This window comes from Nicrophorus vespilloides, unplaced genomic scaffold (assembly GCF_001412225.1).
Source record: "Nicrophorus vespilloides isolate i.1.1-1 unplaced genomic scaffold, Nicve_v1.0, whole genome shotgun sequence".
Lineage (NCBI taxonomy): Eukaryota > Metazoa > Arthropoda > Insecta > Coleoptera > Silphidae > Nicrophorus > Nicrophorus vespilloides.
Genome location: NW_017097462.1, coordinates 56,656 through 75,811, shown reverse-complemented (window position 1 = coordinate 75,811; position 19,156 = coordinate 56,656). Strand labels below are relative to the sequence as shown.

The 19,156-nt window shown below is 27.3% G+C and overlaps 1 protein-coding gene across 1 annotated transcript in view; it reads left to right on the top strand.

The window, feature by feature from the left end:
* The first annotated feature begins 5,708 nt into the window (after positions 1–5,708).
* Positions 5,709–19,156, top strand: part of LOC108560174 (probable G-protein coupled receptor Mth-like 1) — a 55,388-nt gene continuing 41,940 nt past the window's right edge. The window contains exon 1 of the mRNA XM_017917624.1: positions 5,709–6,884. Coding sequence (XP_017773113.1) covers positions 6,176–6,884 — 709 coding nt within the window. The 5' untranslated portion in view covers positions 5,709–6,175. The remainder of the gene's footprint in view (positions 6,885–19,156) is intronic.

The following is a 19,156-nucleotide window of genomic DNA, read 5'->3' as shown; positions in this document are numbered from 1 at the left end:
TAATAATTTGTGCAAATAATTTGAAGTAAATACAAGCTGTACCATTCTTATTGAAATGTTCATGTTTATTAATAATTTGCGCAAATAATTTGAAGGAACTATTTCTACACACATCCTGAATAATAGTTAAAATCTTTTTCATTCATAATTTTTGTGATAGTAAACAAGTTTCAGTAAAAGTAAATATAAGTGGAACAATAACAAACTATCGCGTATTTTCAGACTTTAAACGTCAGCTGATAGTCCAAAGAAAATGATAAACACTATTTAAATAGATCACTCGTTTTGTCCGGTCACGAACAGAGAATACACTCATTAAATAATTTACTTTAATTTCATGAGAAAAAAAAAACGCTTCAATTTATCCAATAAAGCACGAAAGAATTCAAAACTCAAACAGTTTGAATTTAGAAGACGTGGGACGACGGGTCAAAGGTCATCCTTTCAAATAATTCACGCACATATTTTTCATGCGATGCGTTGAGGGATTGCAGATTGCGAACAGAGGTCGTTCGCGATTTTCTAACCGCGATTAAATTTAGGATCAACCAAATATTTACATTTCACCAATATATATATATATATATAAAATCATATAATATTCGACCGGTAAACGTGGGCACAGAAAAAATATATAGAGAGTTGCGTGTGCATTCATGATGGAAACTAGAGATTATATTTACAGATTTAAAATTAGCTGGAAATTAGCCGAAAATAATCGACAAAATATCGCGTAGAAAATACCAAGAATCAACGGTTTTTCCCCAAAAACCTAATATTTCTTAAAATTTTTCTTCACTCGTTGAAAGAAAACCAATCAACAATATGATTTCTAAAAATAATGACTTAGATAAACTCAAGATTAGACCGGATTATGTAAAAAAAAAATCATCTCCGCTGCATCGAAAAATGATAATTTCGATTCGAAAACCGGAATACGTTTAAAGTTTCACAAAGTTCCTTATAATTTTTTTTAATTACTTTTCAGAAAACGCTAACTAATGAAAGTTTACTTTTTCTTACATGTGTATTACGAACATGTTTAATTGGAGATTGCAGCAATAAGCAGGTAATTTTTTTTCGCATTTAATTGCCAGCGAAGCGGGTTTAAATTGTTTCGTTTCAAAGCGAAATTAAAACTAATTATTAAGAATCGTTCACTACATTAAACAAAAAAAAAACTAAATGTCGAAGTTTTATATAAAAAAAAATATAATACTTTTACTTTAGTTACATTCACTTCTTTAGTCAATTAAATTAATTTCTCGCTCTTTCTATTAAACTAAAATATCTAATCTATTTTAATGACGATATATTTAATTAAAACATGCTAAAAACATGAAATATTGCATTTATAAGAAATTCGTTTACTAATTAAAAATTTGGTTACGCTTTTTTTAGTTACGATGTTTTAGTTATATGTGAATATTGAAATTAGTTTCTAATTGAATCTTGACGTTATTATATTTTAACGACTTTTCCTGGAAGTAAAAACTAAAAATTTTAACAAATAATTTAATAATTCTTAAATGCATTTCAAATTGAAGATTGCAAATTGTAAAAAATTCGTTTAATAATTAAACATTTTTGTTTTTTTTTCTTATAAATTCAAGATGCAAAACATTTCCTGTCGTTAAAATTTTCAATCTTTTATTAAAGGAATGAACGTAAACGGTTTTAAGGAATCAACAACAACATCAACGATGTAAAACAATTTACAGGTAAACGAATTTTATTAGTAATTAAAGTTTAGTGCTCAAGCTTTGAGATGCGTTCGGTGTGTGGTATTTATGGTTTTTTACTGTGTGAGAGTGACATTAAATTCATTTCAAAAAAACAGATTTTATATTTTTCGTTGTGTACATTTACTAAATAATTAAAACGAATGCTTATGAAATTAATAAAATGTTTATTTTAACTTTTTATATCTATAAACGTATTTTTTTTGTATACCAAGAATGAACTTTAATCAATAATATATTTTCCATTTTCTTTGATGACCTTTTGCCATCTTTCTGGTAACTTTATAAAACTGATTTCAGGTCATCATATTTAGACAGAAGTCTAATACAATGTCATTTATTTGCTCAAATAGTAATAACATTAAAGTGAATATGAATAAAAAATCTTGTTCTATAATCAGAGTTTCTCAACCATTTTTCTGAGAGATACTACATTTTTGACTCAATTGTTTATAATTGTCTATGATGCAAGGTGACAACTGTCAAATGACAAGGAACCAATTAACAAATGAACTACTCCCAATATAAATTGTTATATAAGCAGAGTTTTTCAACTTTTTCTCTAGAGACACAACATTTTTGTTTGCAGTTATAATGTGACTCAATTGTTTGATAGGTAGATACTCATCCATTTCAGCTGAAAACAAAGTTTTAATATATAAAACGATATGGACTTATGGATTACAACTATGGGGATCTGCTTGTAATACAAGTATTGACATCATACTGCGGTTCCAGTCAAAAACGCAAGGCGCAAGGTGACAGCTGTCAAATTATAGCAAGTTATTAACAATTTAAGTACTCCCAATATAGATTGTTATATAAGCAGAGTTTCTCAACCTTTTTCCTAGCGACACTACATTTTTGTTTGAAGTCAATTGTTTTTATAATTTTCTTTGATGCAAGGTGACAGCTGTCAAATAACAGCAACCAATTAACAATTTATATATTATATAAGCAGTGTTTTTCAACCTTTTTCCGAGAGACACTACATTTTTGTTTGCAGTTCTAATGTGACTCAATTGTTTATAATTTTCTTTGACGCAAGGTGACATCTGTCAAATAACAGGAACCCATTAACAAATTAATTACTCCTAATATAGATTGTTATACAAACAGAGTTTCTCAACTTTTTCTGAGAGACACTACATTTTTGTTTGCAGTTATAATGTGACTCATTTGTTTATAATTTTCTTTCACGTAAGGTGACAGCTGTCAAATGATAGGAACAAAGTAATAATTTAACTACTACCAATTAACAAATTAATTACTCCTAATATAGATTGTTATATAAGCAGAGTTTCTCAATCTTTTTCCTAGCGACACTACAGTTTTGTTTGAAGTTATGATGTGAGTCAATTGTTTTTATAATTTTCTTTGATGCAAGGTGACAGCTGTCAAATGACAGTAACCAATTAACAATTTAACTACTCCTAATATATTATATAAGCAGTGTTTCTCAACCTTTTGCCGAGAGACACTACATTTTTGTTTGCAGTTATAATGTGACTCAATTGTTTATAATTTTCTTTGACGCAAGGTGACAGCTGTCAAATTAATAATTAACAATTTAATCAATTGACAATATAGATTGAGAAATGTTGTTATATAGTATTTATATTTATCAAAATGTGTATGCAAATAATACATAATTATTTTATTATTATGTTTTTGTAATTATGAAATTTATGTTTTTGACATTTGCATATTTAATTTGAAATTAATGACATGTTTTTTTGTTGTTCAAGTTTTTGTTCTAAACGAAATGCTTAAAATTTCATTATATTGTTCAATATATATCATTTTTAAAGCAAATTATATCTACAAACTAATAATAAGGATCAATGATAATCAATGATAATACTGTATTATCACAGCATTGCGTTTAATGAGCAAAATAAATTGTAAAAAAATTACTCCAAAATGGAACGCATTGATCGTATATTACATTAGTTTATATGGGGAAAATTGTTTCACTATACGAGCAAAAATCCTGAAATTTTGGAACGGATTATATTCGTTAAGCGAGGTTTCCACTGTATATAAAAAACTGGTTAGAATTTCCAATAATATTATGTATAAACTTTGTTCCTTTTTCTTTTCAAAGCTTGAATGTAAAAATCATGATTACATTAGAATGATAAGAATGTTGTTGCTATTATAATATTTATGTTACGTTTTTACGCATATTTATGTTTGTTGTTGTATTTGAGGCATCAAAAGCTACAATCATTAGCAATAATCAAATTAGATTAATGATTATTTAAAAATATTATTCAATATACAACATTTTTAAAAAAATAAGTGAATTTTTAAAACAACGTTATGAATGAATGAATGAAATATAAAAAAATATTTATTTTAAGCTTTTTTAAATATTTTCTCTTAAACTTGAAATAATATCCAAGTGAACATAAAAAAAACTATTTATATTATCAAGAATGTGTTATGTCTGTTATTAATTATTATTTTAGAATAATAAAAAGTTTATAGTAATGATTATTTATATAAAAAAAATTGGTTGTTGCTTCTTGTGTTAATATTTATGGTTTGAATGAAATTATTTACATTATATGCATCATTTTAGAAGAATGTTATTAATATAAATATGTAAAAAAATTGTATTTACAAAAAAAACACATTTTTTTATAATGTTGATGATTTTGGAATGAATAAGCTCTATATTATAAAAAAAATATTATGAATTGATTTATGTATATAATTTATCAAACTTCAAATAATATATACTAAAATTAGTTTACAAAGGTTTCTATTAAATAAAATGTACATAATTCTATATTATTAACCATAAATTGGATTAAATAATCTATGCTAAAAACGTGCAAATTCAATATTTCATTTTTAAGAAATTCGTTTACTAATTAAAAATTTGGCTACGTTTATTTTTTTTAACTTGTGATGTTTTTTTTAGGAGAATATTTGAATTACTCTACAATTGAATATTACATAATCATATTTTAATGACTTTCCCAGTAAGTAAAACCTAAAAATTTTAATAAATTATTTAATTATTTTGAAATGCATTTGAACTTCAACTTGAAACATAAATATCAATAATATTGTATGTAAAATGAGTTTACTAAAGATTCTATCAAACAAATAGCAATTATTTTAGAAATGATAAGAATGTTATTGTTTATAGATTTGTATGTTAATATTTTTTTTTGTCAATAAAGAAAATTGTATGCATGTTTCAAATATTATTAATTAAACTAAAATTTATATTTTTACTTATTTAAAAATATTTATTAATCAAACATTGACCAAAGGGCATAGAGAATAAATGAGAACATTGTGTAATTTTTTTTTTCTATAATAATTAATTAATAATAATAAAAAAGACAATTTTACCAAAAAACGACAGAAATATGAATACTAAATTACAATTTGGCTTTGTTGTCACAAGTTCAGAACAATCCAGGTCAAACATGACAACATATACATGTTTGCCCGAAATGCAGACATGAGTTTCGATTTTGTAATTGTCTTTATGGTTTTTCTTAAGACGCTATATCAAAGCCGCCCGATCTGTGGTTTTCTTTGCTTTTAAGTGGTTTATATAAAATATAATAACATCTTATATAATCAGTTTCTATCAAAAAATAGCAATTAATTTAGAAATTATAAGAATGTTATAGTAATTATGATGTTATTTGTATATACTTAATTTTAAATTGTTTATAAATTTGAATGTTAATATCTTTTTTTGAATAAAAAAAATCGTAAAAATAAAAAAGATTTTTTATGTCATCAATCATAGATATAATGATTTTATATTGACAGAAATGCTATAGTAATTATGATATGTTATTTGCATACATTATTTGGCTATTGGTTTTTTGGTGTTGATGTTTTTGAGAGTGAATGAATGAACGTGATTAGTTTTTATGCGTTCGCATTTGATGGATTCGATGAGTGGTGAGTGTGTTAGTTGGATGGACGGAGGCGAAGTTCGAAATGTTTGGGAGCGTGCATAATGCATCAGAGATTGGTTAATTAATTGATGCCGTTGTTAATTGATGGTATCGGAGAGCGGAGGATATTATAATTCGAGGATAATGATTGATCTTCGGGCGCGATTGGCAGGTATGCAAGAGCGTTAAAAGTTTCCGATCCTAACTATAGAAAGGTGAGACACGTCGGTAGTAGTAGTAGTACACACAGTGTATGTATATAGTCGATGGTTTGAGTGGGGATAGAGGAGAGACTGGCTGAGTAAGATTGGAATGGAAGAAGTAAACTGCCAGCCGGAGAAGCAGGCTGCAAGCAGCAAGCAATCATACGTTCTGGTAGTTAGTGCTCGAGCCGGGAACGAAAGAGACCGACGACGCGAGTTCCATCCATCGATGCCAGTCGCCCGAAGACATCCATGAACAGTTGGCGCTACCACGGGGCTATACGAGGATCCGTTGATGATGAAGAAGACCGAAATGGAAGTGCGCGCCGGTGTTTTGATGATGATGTTGGTGGTATTCGCGACCACGACATCATCCGCGAAGAAAATCGCGATCAACAAATGCTGTACGATGGACCAACACATGACCAGAAGTGACAATTACACGTGCGTTAACGAGAAGAAAGACTATTGGACTGTGGCTAAGATATACGTGCAACGCGATCGAAAGTATCTGCAAACGGGAGATTACCCAAGAATATGGGAGATCAAAGAAGGTGGCATACCGAAGTGCGATTCGAACAACTCCCTTCGTCTGCTGAAGTACACGCAAGGTTCCTTCCTGATCTTCGGCAACAGCTCTCTCTTCATCGCCGAATACAACAAGTTGATACCGGCGAGGAAGTACTGCGTGGACTACGACACCGCTCTTGTGTGTCAAGAGGAGATAGCGGTGTTCAGGCCCCAGGTGAAGAAGTGCTGCGGTAACGGCGCTCTATACTCCGATGCGAAGAAGGGCTGCGCCTACTCGCGCAACGGCAAGGACTCTATGCTGTACCTATCCTCTGAATACGAGACCACCAACGGCTTTCCGGACTGCAAGAATGACATGGTCATCGCCGGTGACTTCAACGAATCCTCTCTGCAGCCGGACGGCAGTCTTCAGATCGCTGAGACCAATTTAGCTGCCGGTGACTTCTGCTTGGAACACGTTCTGGAGAATGCAGGTAATTTCGCAACATCATTAGTCGGTATTCCCGTTTCTTTCTTTTGTATCGTTCGCCGGAAGCGCCGCCGCGTGCATAATTGTGTCTTCTCTTCTTTTTTTTCCGGCGAGGTTTCGCGACTTCGTCGAGGATCCGTGCCAAGTGTGTCACGGTAAGAAAGAAAGTAACGGATCCTCGTATAGCCCCGTGCGTATTATTATTACCGAAATCATGATTCACAATTATCAGCACTTGCGCAACATCGAAAACAATAACAGAAAATCACCAAAAACGTACGTGCCGCAATGGAAAAAGAAAGTCTTTCACAATAATAATAATACCCACATGCGTCACATTTTGCTTAACAGCTACATTATAATATTTACTTGTCAAATTGACACAAGTAACTAAAGATAAATTTATCACCTTGAACAAACACAGCAATCCTTAAAAATTGACAGTAGAAATAATTTGAATCAAAGTTACTATTCATAATATGATCATATTCTTTAAAACGTGATATAGTTGGAAAACTTGTTAGTTTAAGAAAAGTGCCACAGCTGTTTAAATTCTGCTTTACAATATTTACTTGTCAAACTGACAGACAATTTATCAAATTGAAAAAACACAGCAATCCTTAAAAAATGACTGTTCCAATTATACGAATCAAAGTTCATATTATATAAGTTATATAATAAAGTAGTAAAGAGAAGCTAAAATATTGAATAATAGTTCAAACATACAAAGAACTTTCAGAATCTTGTAATAATATTTTCAAACTGGATCAAACTCAAATTTGGACAGTTTCGTTTGACAATTGATACGTCAATTATCAGGAACATAAAGTTGTCGTCAAAGATGATACACGTATTTTTGAAAACGTGATATAGTCGGAAATATTGTTCTTAGTTTTAGAAAAGTGTCACATTTGCTTAACAGCTGTTTACATTTATGTCAAACTGACATAAGCAACAAAACATAAATTGATTAATTTGAAAAACATTAAAAATTGATAGTTTAAATAATATCAAAGTTATTAATATAATAATTTATGTTATAAAAAGACAAATCAAATTTCACGAGTAAAAAATAACAAATACAGTTTTTTTTTCACATAAAAAAAACTTTAAGAATCTTTTAAAACTTTAATCTGGAGCATACATTAATGTTGTTTTTGACAATTGATACGCTATTTATGAGTCACTTGAAGCGATGATCATATTCTTGTAAACGTGATATAGTTGGAAAACTTCTTAGTTTGAGAAAAGCGTCACATTTGCTGAACAGCTGTTTAAATTCTACATTTCATTTTACTTCAAAAACACAGAAATCATTCAAAATTGACAATTCAAATAACATATAAGTTAATAATGTAAGTTGTAAAGATAAAAATCAAATTTGACAAGTAAAAAATAACAAATATAGTTCTTAAACAAGATTTTTTTAAATATTTTCAAACTGTTCTAAATTTGACAGTTTCATTTGACAATTGATACGTTATTTATCAAACATTTAAAGCGATTATTAAAAGTTAACTTATCGTCAAAGATGACACACGTTTTCTTGAAAATGTGATAAAGAAAACTTCGTAGTTTGAGAAAGCGTAACATTTCCTTAACAGCTGTTTAAATTTAACATTACAATATTTACTTGTCAAACTGACATAAGCAAACAAAGATAAATTGATTAATTTGAAAAACACAGCAATCATTAAAAATTCATAATTCAAATAATATAAAAGTTATTAATATAATAATTTACGTTCTAAAAAAACAAATCAAATTTGACAAGTATAAAATCACAAATAGTTTTTTTCATATAAAAAAACTTTAAGAATAAAATTTTAAACTGGAGCATACACTAATGTTGACAGTTTTATTTGACATTTGATACGCTATTTATCAGACACTTAAAGTGATCATTAAAATATAACTTAGAGTCAAAGATGATACACGTTTTCTTGAAAATGTGATTAAGAAAACTTCGAAGTTTAAGAAAGCGTAACATTTTCTTAACATCTGTTTAAATTCAACATTACAATATTTACTTGTCAAACTGACATAAGCAACTTATGATAACTACTGTTTAACTTATAAGACGCAGCAATTTTTTAAGATTAACAAAGCACAAAAAGTTTATTATATTTATTTTTTAATATTTTAAATTGGAAATAGCACATATTTGTTTAATTTCGTTACACAAACACACTATTTATCATAACTTAAGACTTAAAGTCATCACCAAAAGATAACTTATCAAAGATGATAAACATGTACTTAAATATACGATACAGTAGGAAATCGCTGAAGTTCAATAAACAGTATTGAGAATGCATGAAAAGACAAGTTTAAAATTTCATTCATGAACAAAGAAAATAAACCTCAATGGTTGATAATGCAAATATCTTAATTACTTAGAGTTTAATTTATTGAAAACAAAATGTCTTACAACAATAAATCCAATGAAATTGTGATATAAATTATATTAATAAAATTGTTTATTTATTAATCTACTTTGTTTAAATTATATTTAATCAATATTCATCTTAGATACCCAAAAAAATATTGTTTCAATGTCTGAGCTTAATTTCAAAACATTTGATAAATTCTAACAGAAATAAACTTTTATAAATATTTAATATTATTTATAAAAATAGACAAGATTTACATTATAAATCATGTAAATACTTTCTATTTATAAATAAAATATTTGGAATGCGAATATATTTACTGTTTTTGTTAACTTTAAACCAAAAACAGTTAATATCTAAAATTAAATTATTTTTTAGAATTTTTATATTATAAAATGATTTATTTTAGTTTAATCTCTTAATTAATTATTAATTAATATTTGCATAATCATGTTTATTAGTATTATCAACAAATGATATTTTTTCGAATTTTTTTATCGAAAAAAATAAATTTGGTAAATTAATTTTTCAAGAAATTGCATGAATTTGTTATTCAATGTTTTCTATTTGTAGTGAAAATCGGACGTTGGGAAAAAACGTTGGTTTGGATTCTAAAACGCAGTTGCCAACATTCCTTGGCGCTAATATTATCAATCAAAAAAAAAATCCAAGAAATTAAATGATATACAAGCAAGTTTACACATTCAATTAGTAATATTTTTTATTAGTTATTTTTACCAATTCGACAATGAACTATTTAAATTTGTTTTATGTTTAGATATTTGCGTATGAAAATGCGTACGTTCATATTATTTTTGTATACTGAAACATCTGTTTTGCTATGAAAGTTGTAGAAAGTAAATCATAAAAGTTTACATCAAATTTATTACATACATCAAAATGATTTAGTTCATCTCAAATATACCTAAAATTTAGATTAAGTAATAAATTTCAGTTTTTTTACTATAGACAATTAATTTATTGCATTAATTACAACTTATTGGATTTATTGATAATTTTGCAATAAAATTGTGTACGTTTTACTGTACATATTTTTGTATCTAAAACATCTGTTTACTATAAAATTTGTAGCAAATAAAATTAAAAATTTGTTACTTAAATCGAAATGCAAAATTTATTACATTCAATTGATTTATTTCATTATAAAATGAAGTAACAAAAAGTAATTTCAAAGTTAATTAATTTATAATTTTGTTTGTATTAGAATTATTAATAATTTTGCTATAAAATTGTGTACGTTTTACAGTACATATTTTTGTATCCAAAACATCTGTTTACTATAAAATTTGTAGCAAATAAAACTAAAAATTTGTTACTTAAATCAAAATGCAAAATTTATTACATTGATTACAGTGATTTATTTCACTATAAACTGGAGCAACAAAAAATAAATTTAAAGATAATTAATTTATAATTTTGTTTGTATTAGAATTATTAATAATTTTGCTATAAAATTGTGTACGTTTTACAGTACATATTTTTGTATCCAAAACATCTGTTTACTATAAAATTTGTAGCAAATAAAACTAAAAATTTGTTACTTAAATCAAAGTGCAAAAATTTATTACATTCAAGTGATTTATTTCACTATAAACTCGAGCAACAAAAAAATAAATTTAAAGATAATTAATGTCCAATGTTGTTTGTATTGGAATTATTAATAAATTTTCTGAAGAAAGTCAATTAAGTTAGATCAATATTACTTTACAGAAGAAAATTGCAAAAACTGTGAAATACCTAAAGATGATTGAAATGTTGTAAATATCTTTTAAGTCGTGTTTACCGTTCGTTTTTGCTGGAGCGCGCGTCTCTGTTTTCGTTTTCTAGAAATAGAATTAAATTTAGCACGAGTCCACAAGGCGAGCAACTAAACTTTCCTTAGAAGGTCTTCGTTCTCCGTCGATATTTCGCAGCGTGCTGCAACAGCAACAAGACGTAAGATAAATTCTACAATCGGCGTGGATTGAGCTTAACAGAATGTCGACTTTAATTATTTCCATCCTTATTAGGTCTTATTAACTTTTTTTTTATTATAATGCATTGTTGTCGAAAACCCTCAAGTTTATATGTAAGAAAAAAGAAGTTAATTATAATTGCAGTTTTGCAAGATGAGTTTATTTTATGGTCGTAAATCCCACTCGAATGTCCCTCCTCGGTTCTTCAGATTTCTCTCTTGTTTTCCTTTCGTTCCTCTTCTGCGAAGAAAGTTTTACGACCACCACTCGAGGGCTGAAGGAACGGAACGTTCGAAGAACGGTTGGAAAAGTTCTTTGTGAGCCCTCGAGAAGAAAAAGGTACCCGAAGAAGTAATGAGTATATGCTTGAAAAGCTTTTGAAAAAAAGGTCAATTACGGTAAGCCGGTTGGAGACGTATTGTCACGTTGTCGAAATGTTTGCAATCGAAATTTGGAATCAACATTTTCTATATGAAAAGAACAAAAATATTTCAGAAAAACTTATTTTTTTCCTTTTATAGATTAAATAATGAAAATAAATTTCAGTTTTTAACTACAGACAATTTGATTTCTTATATTAAATCATTGGATTTATTAATATTTTTTCTATAAAATTGTGTATGTTTCTTTCAGTGCATAAAGTAAGCATCTGTTTACTATAAAATTTGTAGCAAATAAAACTTAAAATTTGTTACTTAAATCAAAATGCAAAATGTACACATTCAAGTGATTTATTTCACCTATAAAATGAAGCAACAACAAATAATTTATTTTTATGTATAAATCAAATTTGTGAACAAATTTAGTTAGATCATAATTTGGAATCAACATTTTCTATAAGAAAAAACAAATTTTTCCTTTTTACACAAATATCAATTTAAATAATATGTGTAAACATAAGTAATATTTGTAATAATACAGGAATTATGAATGAAAATGTTCAAGTTTAATGTGATTTTAATTATTTATTTATCTTTGCTCATATTAACCATAGTTTTATGGATGTTACAATTAAATAAAAGCAGATAAAAACGATTTGTAAATAAAGTTTATTGCAATAATCACATGCATTAAAAGAGATTAAAATATTAATTATTAATTAGTATAATGATAAGAAATAAACCATATTTCTCTTTTACGATTAATTAATAGAAATGATTTAAAGAAATAACGAAAATAAATTTACAATTTTCGCAAATGAAAATCTTAATTATTTCTTTAACTTTATTTATGTTACAATTGAAATGCAGATAAAATTGGTAAATAAATATAATAATAACTAATACAGAAATGCCTCTCATAGTACGGATAGTTTGAATCCGTACAAATCGAGGAACAAAATACATACAAAACTTCATTATTTCATCTTTTTTTTTAGAATTAATTTTTTATTTTACTCAATTAAAATTTAGTTTGTTTTGAAATTTGTAAACTTGACTTTAGTGAAATTATAATTAAATGCATTAAAACAAATAAATTATGAACTTTTTTAAAGATTTTAATTAATATTTCTTTTCAATTAATAGAAATTATTTACAAAATTTTCGTTTTTTTTTCCATCTGTTCATTATAACTAAATAAATTATTTGTTTTAATTATAGAAACAATCAATTAGCGTTGATCTGTATCTTTTTATGTCACTAAAATGAGAACGGATTCATGGACGTTTTTATATATTGTTCATGTGTAAAATCAAAAGAAATCGAAGTTAATTAGAACAAGAAATTAATGAGTTTACATTGTTAATTTGGACTGATTATTAAAATTTTTATTGTGTAATCAAAAAAAAAGTATTTGGTTTTAATTGATTGCTTTACGTTTCCTTTATTGAATTGTTTTGCTTGAAAAATCAGATTTTAATTAGTAATAATGTTAATTATATTTATTTTGTACAGTTTTTAGTAGTTTTTCATTAAACCAAGCGTTTAAGATAAAGTAACTAAAATGATTATGTTATGTTATTTTATTTAACATCAAATTTTGTTACAAATATTTTGATTCATAAGTAATAGAAATTTGTGTTTTTGTAAAAATATGATTAGATTTTTATAATTTACTAATTATCAGGAAATTGTTTAAGTTTCTATTAGATTTAATCATTAGTTAAAAATGTGATTCATTCATTAAAATTTTTATTGCATTATTGCATCAGATTTGAAAGCTTTATAGACTCAAAGCATTATAAATAATTCAACGTTTTATCAATGAGACCACAAGTTTTGCGACAAATTTCATAACGCTGCGAAACAAATAAATTACGTCTTTATCTGGAAACTTTCACCGGATTCCGAATCCGTTTTTTTTATATATATATTATTTGCACGACTTAGATTAACATTATAAATATTTGTCTGTCTCAACAGACTTTCCATTTTCTCACATTCCGAACTGTTCTTTTCAACTTTTCTACAAGCAGAGATTTTGAAGTCCATATTTCAATTAGTTAACAGAATTGATCTCATTTTTCGATCAAAAAAGTTGTTTTTTCTTGAGGCAACAGTAAGATTTTCAATTTAAAAGAGATTAACATTGTTAATATTTGTTGTTTCAACAGACTTTCTTTCCATTTACTCACATTCTTAACTGTTCTTTTTGGACTTCTCTACAAGCAAAGATTTAAAGTTTACATTCTGTTAATCTCATTTATCGATCACAAAAGTTGATTTTCCTAGTGCTTAATAGTAAATTTTTAATAAAAATGATAAATTTTAAAGAGACAAACATTATAAATATTTGTTGTCGCAACAGACTTTCCATTTCCTCACATTCCTAACTGTTCTTTTTCGACTTCTCAGCCAATTACCCACTAGATTTAAAGTCCACATTTGAACTAATTTTGAGAATTGATCTCATTTTTTCGACCACAAAAGTTGATTTTTCTTGATATTATAGTAAGATTATCACTAAAAGAATAAATTTAAAAAAGATTTTCCATTTCCTCACATTCCTAACTGTTCTTTTTTCAATTTTTCAACCAATCCTCCACTACTTTCAAAGATTTAATATCCGCATTTAAAGTAGTTTCGAATATCGTTGATCTCTTTTTTTTTTATCACAAAAGTTGTTTTTTCTTAATAGAATAGTAACATTTTCTATAAAAAGGATACATTTAGAAGAGATTTTCCATTTTATTGCATTTTTAACTGTTATTTTTCAACATCTCAAACCAATCCTCCGCTCTTGTAGCAAAAAGCTACAAGTAGGCTCATTTGAAAGGTGACACTTTCAGCTTTAATTGGAGTCAGAGTCGTTATTGCAGCAGGAGCGCAAAGAGCCTCAAAGGGGCCTCCAAATCGCCCAAAAAAACGTTTCTTAGTAGGGTCAATCTGAGGCATCCAAATCAGGTTTCGACTAAGGCCTCACAAGTTACATAACAGGAAAAAAACCTTTTTCCCCATTTTTTTTTTAGAATTTCTCAACAAACCCTTAAGATAATTACATGATCGACCACTCAATTGAAAGCTGAATACGTCATCTTTCCAACGAGCCTATTGGCATCTTCGTAATGTCGCCGAGTTAAGAGCTGCAGAAATTGAAGAAAAAAAAGTGTATAGGATTTTCTTAAAAATCACTGTTTCGTTGAGATGAGTTAAGTAAAGTTTGTCGTTAACAGAATTAATCTCGTTTATCGATCAGATAAAAAGAAGACACGATTTAGAGAACAGTAGTCGATTCCTTGCACCAAACTAATAAAAAGAAAGAGTAAGAATTAAAACGAGAAGAATTGCGCTGAGCAATTTGCGGCATTTGCATGTGAAGTCGATAAGTCAGAAACGGCATTCGATTTATATAACGAATTATAAATACAAACACTCAGCAGACCTCGTTCGTATTTATATACGTGCAAGCGAGTGAGCGCGGTTTTTTCTTATACGGAAAAAATAAAAGTAAAAGAAGAAACCTTTTCAGTCGTCTCCTTCGCCGATGCAATAAGGCAAGGTCGTAAAATTATTTATTGTAATCCAGTTGTAAAAAAAAGGACTTTATATGTATACATTTTCATTTGTGTGTTGGTCTTCGCACTCGAGGACGCAGCAACCTCAATAAAAATCTTGAGCCTCAAGTGTAACGGGGTAATTTTCTAAAAAGAACCACTCTTCGAGTTTTAGCCGCAAGTTCAAGAACGGTCCGAAAATAGGGTAAAAAAACACCTGTTTTTACCGGTCTACCCGTTCGTTCTTCTTCTAACATCACTTGCAGGTGGGCGCATTCCTAGACTTTTCCATTACATAACAAACGTAAAAAAAAAGCGTATTAAATGTTAAAATTTTTCATACTTATTTTAAAAGTATGCCACGCGTTACAAATGGAGTCATTTAATTAACATTTTCGAAGATTAATGGTCGAGGAATGTTCGTATATTATTTTTATTTTCACATTCTGTCATTTTTTCTTCTCTGGCGCGTTACGTAAGTCAAAGCGCGCTGCAATTCCTCGTAGCTGTTAGCGTCAGCTATTTTTTCTCCTTCCTTCCTCTCGTTTCGCTTTTTTTTTCTTTCTTCTTTTACTCATTCCGACTTCGAACGATTTTTCAATGCATTATATGTTAATAGACTAGGAAACCTGTCACTGTGAGGGATTCAAGGAAAAAGTTGTAATTGCAACTTGCGAAAGAAATACCTATTTTTTTTCTCTCTATTTGTTGCTTTGCTGCAAGTTTCCAATAAGTAGAACGCAATTTCGCGTCGTATATAAAAAAAAATCACCATTTATTTTTACGTCATTTACACGAAACCGTGAACTCTGACCGAAAATCGCGTAGTTGTTGCATAAGTGTAAACGGGTTCGTTGCCGAACCACCTGTCTCGATCGCCGGATTTGTTTTTTGTTGTTGTTTGTTTCCTCTCTTCGCCTTGTTTCTTGTATTCATTTATGCTGTTCTTCGGATATTTTACAAGAAGATCGAAATCGAAAACCAGTCATTCTTTAACTCACGATTTTTCAATTTATACGCCAGAATCCTAAATCGCCGTACTTTCATTCACGAGATTCGTAAATGCATGATTTAATAATAATTTTTTGCATAACCGCTTTATTTTTAGAAAACGACCGTCTCTTATTTAACTGTAGTTCTGCAAGGTTCTGGCCTCGGTCCAATTTTCCACCGACACTCTGATCCTAAGATAATTAATTACAGAAATTATTATCGGTACTAATTAACTTGATATTAATTAATAATTTATGTTTACTTAAATTAATTTATTCAAAGATTTCTCACATCTTACGCAATTTAAACACTTAACAAATGTAATTTTATTTTATGGTCAAAAGTCAATTGCAAGTAAATCGTTTAACAAACTCCATCGAAGTAGATTTTTTCTTAACAAATATGCACTTACTTCATAATTTACATATCTTTATATAGAAGGGACAACTATAAAAGTAGATTTTTTCTTAAGATATATACACTTACTTCATAACTTACATATCTTTATATAGAAGGGACAACTAGAAGTAGATTTTTTCTTAAGATATATGCACTTACATCATAATTTACATATCTTTATAATGAAGGGACAACTAGAAGTAGACTTTTTTTCTTAAGATATATGCACTTACATCATAATTTACATATCTTTATATAGAAGGGACAACTATAAAAGTAGATTTTTTCTTAAGATATATACAGTTACTTCATAATTTACATATCTTTATAATGAAGGAACAACTAGAAGTAGATTTTTTTCTTAATAAATATGCATATACTTCAAAACTTACATATCTTTATATAGAAGGGACAACTAGAAGTAGATTTTTTCTTAAGATATATACACTTACATCATAATTTACATATCTTTATAATGAAGGGACAACTAGAAGTAGTTTTTTTCTTAATAAATATGCATATACTTCATAACATACATATCTTTATATAGAAGAGACAACTAGAAGTAGATTTTTTCTTATGAAATATGCATATACTTCATAACTTACATATCTTTATATAGAAGGGACAACTAGAAGAAGATTTTTTCTTAAGATATATGCACTTACATCATAATTTACATATCTTTATATAGAAAGGACAACTAGAAATAGATTTTTTTCTTATTAAATATGCATTTACTTCATAATTTACATATCTTTATATAGAAGGGACAACTGGAAGTAGATTTTTTTCTTAAGAAATATGCACTTACTTCATAATTTACATATCTTTACAGAGAAGAAATAACTAGAAGTAGATTTTTCCTTAAGAAATATGCTATCATGAAGTAAGATTTTCCTTGTAATTCCTTTTAACAAAAAATCTACAAATACTATTCACTTAATCACGTATTAATAGCTTAGAAACATACACAAAAAATAATCCGACAAAGTATATTTGAAGCACGAACTCTGACCTTTCCAAAAACATAAAATAAAACAAACTTCTCTTCATTTTTATGAATCCATTAATAAACACTAATATCGCATTGAAATCGTTATCTAAATTATTACACAGTTGAAATACGCAAACAAATTTATTAATAAACTCGACCGTCTATAAATAGAAAAACAGTTTCATAACTTCAACAAGATAAATCCGAATGTTTTCATAATTTTATTCTTATTAATTTATGCATACGATGATGGCATTTCGAATTGAATCATTCTTGTATGTGTGTGTTTTTTTTGTGTGTTCGTGTTGAATATTATTTAAAGAAAGAGAACGAAGAAATCTGTGAAGTGAGTAATTCGTTTTGTTTAACGTCCAGATAATAATATTTACAATATGCGTTTATTGATGACTACTCACAACATCGTCTGATAAAAACATACCGCACGTAACGTTGCGCATTGCTCCAAATAATAATAAATAAAAGAAAAGAAAGAAACAACAATGGAATTCAAGTCGATTTGTAATTAATGTTGTTTTTTTTATATAATTTATTGTTATTAATTTCTTGATGTTAATAATGTTTGCTATTGTTACTATTGTTTTCTTGTTGACTAGTTCGATCATTCTGTGGTGTAATTGAGAATATCGTTTCATAATCGGATTGGAATTTATAAAAATCGATTGAGCAACTATAATTATTATGTACAATAGTTACGTTATTAACAAAGAGAATTGCAACAAAGAATTCGTATTCTCGTATACAGAAAGAACACGACTTCAATTTTTATTATTTTCTAGAAAAATCTATAACTTGTCGTTTTTTTAACAAATATATTTTTTTTTGTCTACATTATTAATTCTATAAATGTCTCAAAATATACATGATTTGCAATAAATTTTATTATATTATCCAATATTTTTTGTAATTAATTTGCAGAACAATCTAGAAATTAAGTTTTTGTTTCTATTTAAGCAAATATTGGACATTTTTTGACTAATTTTTGTCGTATCTGATTCAAATTTACATTATTACAAAGAACACGATTTCAATTAATTATTTAACATCAATTCTGTATTTTTTCTATAGAATTACGTTTTTTCTTCTATTTCTGAAATTATCGGACAATATTTGTAATAAATTGATTAATTCATTTACAGAACAATCTAGAAATTATTTTTTTACAAAGAACACGATTTCAATTAATTATATAACATTAATTCGTTTTTATATTCTATTTCAAAAAATTATCAAATATTATTTCTAATAGATTGATTATTTTTGTAGAAATATCAATGACTTTAGTTTATTTTATTTTTTTTAATTTAATTACTAAATTACATTGATTTTTATTTAATAATTTGTAAATTTAGTTTTATTTCAATTTTTAACCAAATTTGAATGGAAATTTGTAAAAAAAATACTTATGAAAATTAATGAATTGTGTAATGTTTTAAATAATTACTTATATTATCAATATAAAAAGAAGTCTAATTAATGAATAAGTTAATAAATGAAGACTTTTTGGGATTTATAAAATTCTTAAATAATTTATGTTTGAAATTTAAATTAATAAGTTTGGGACAA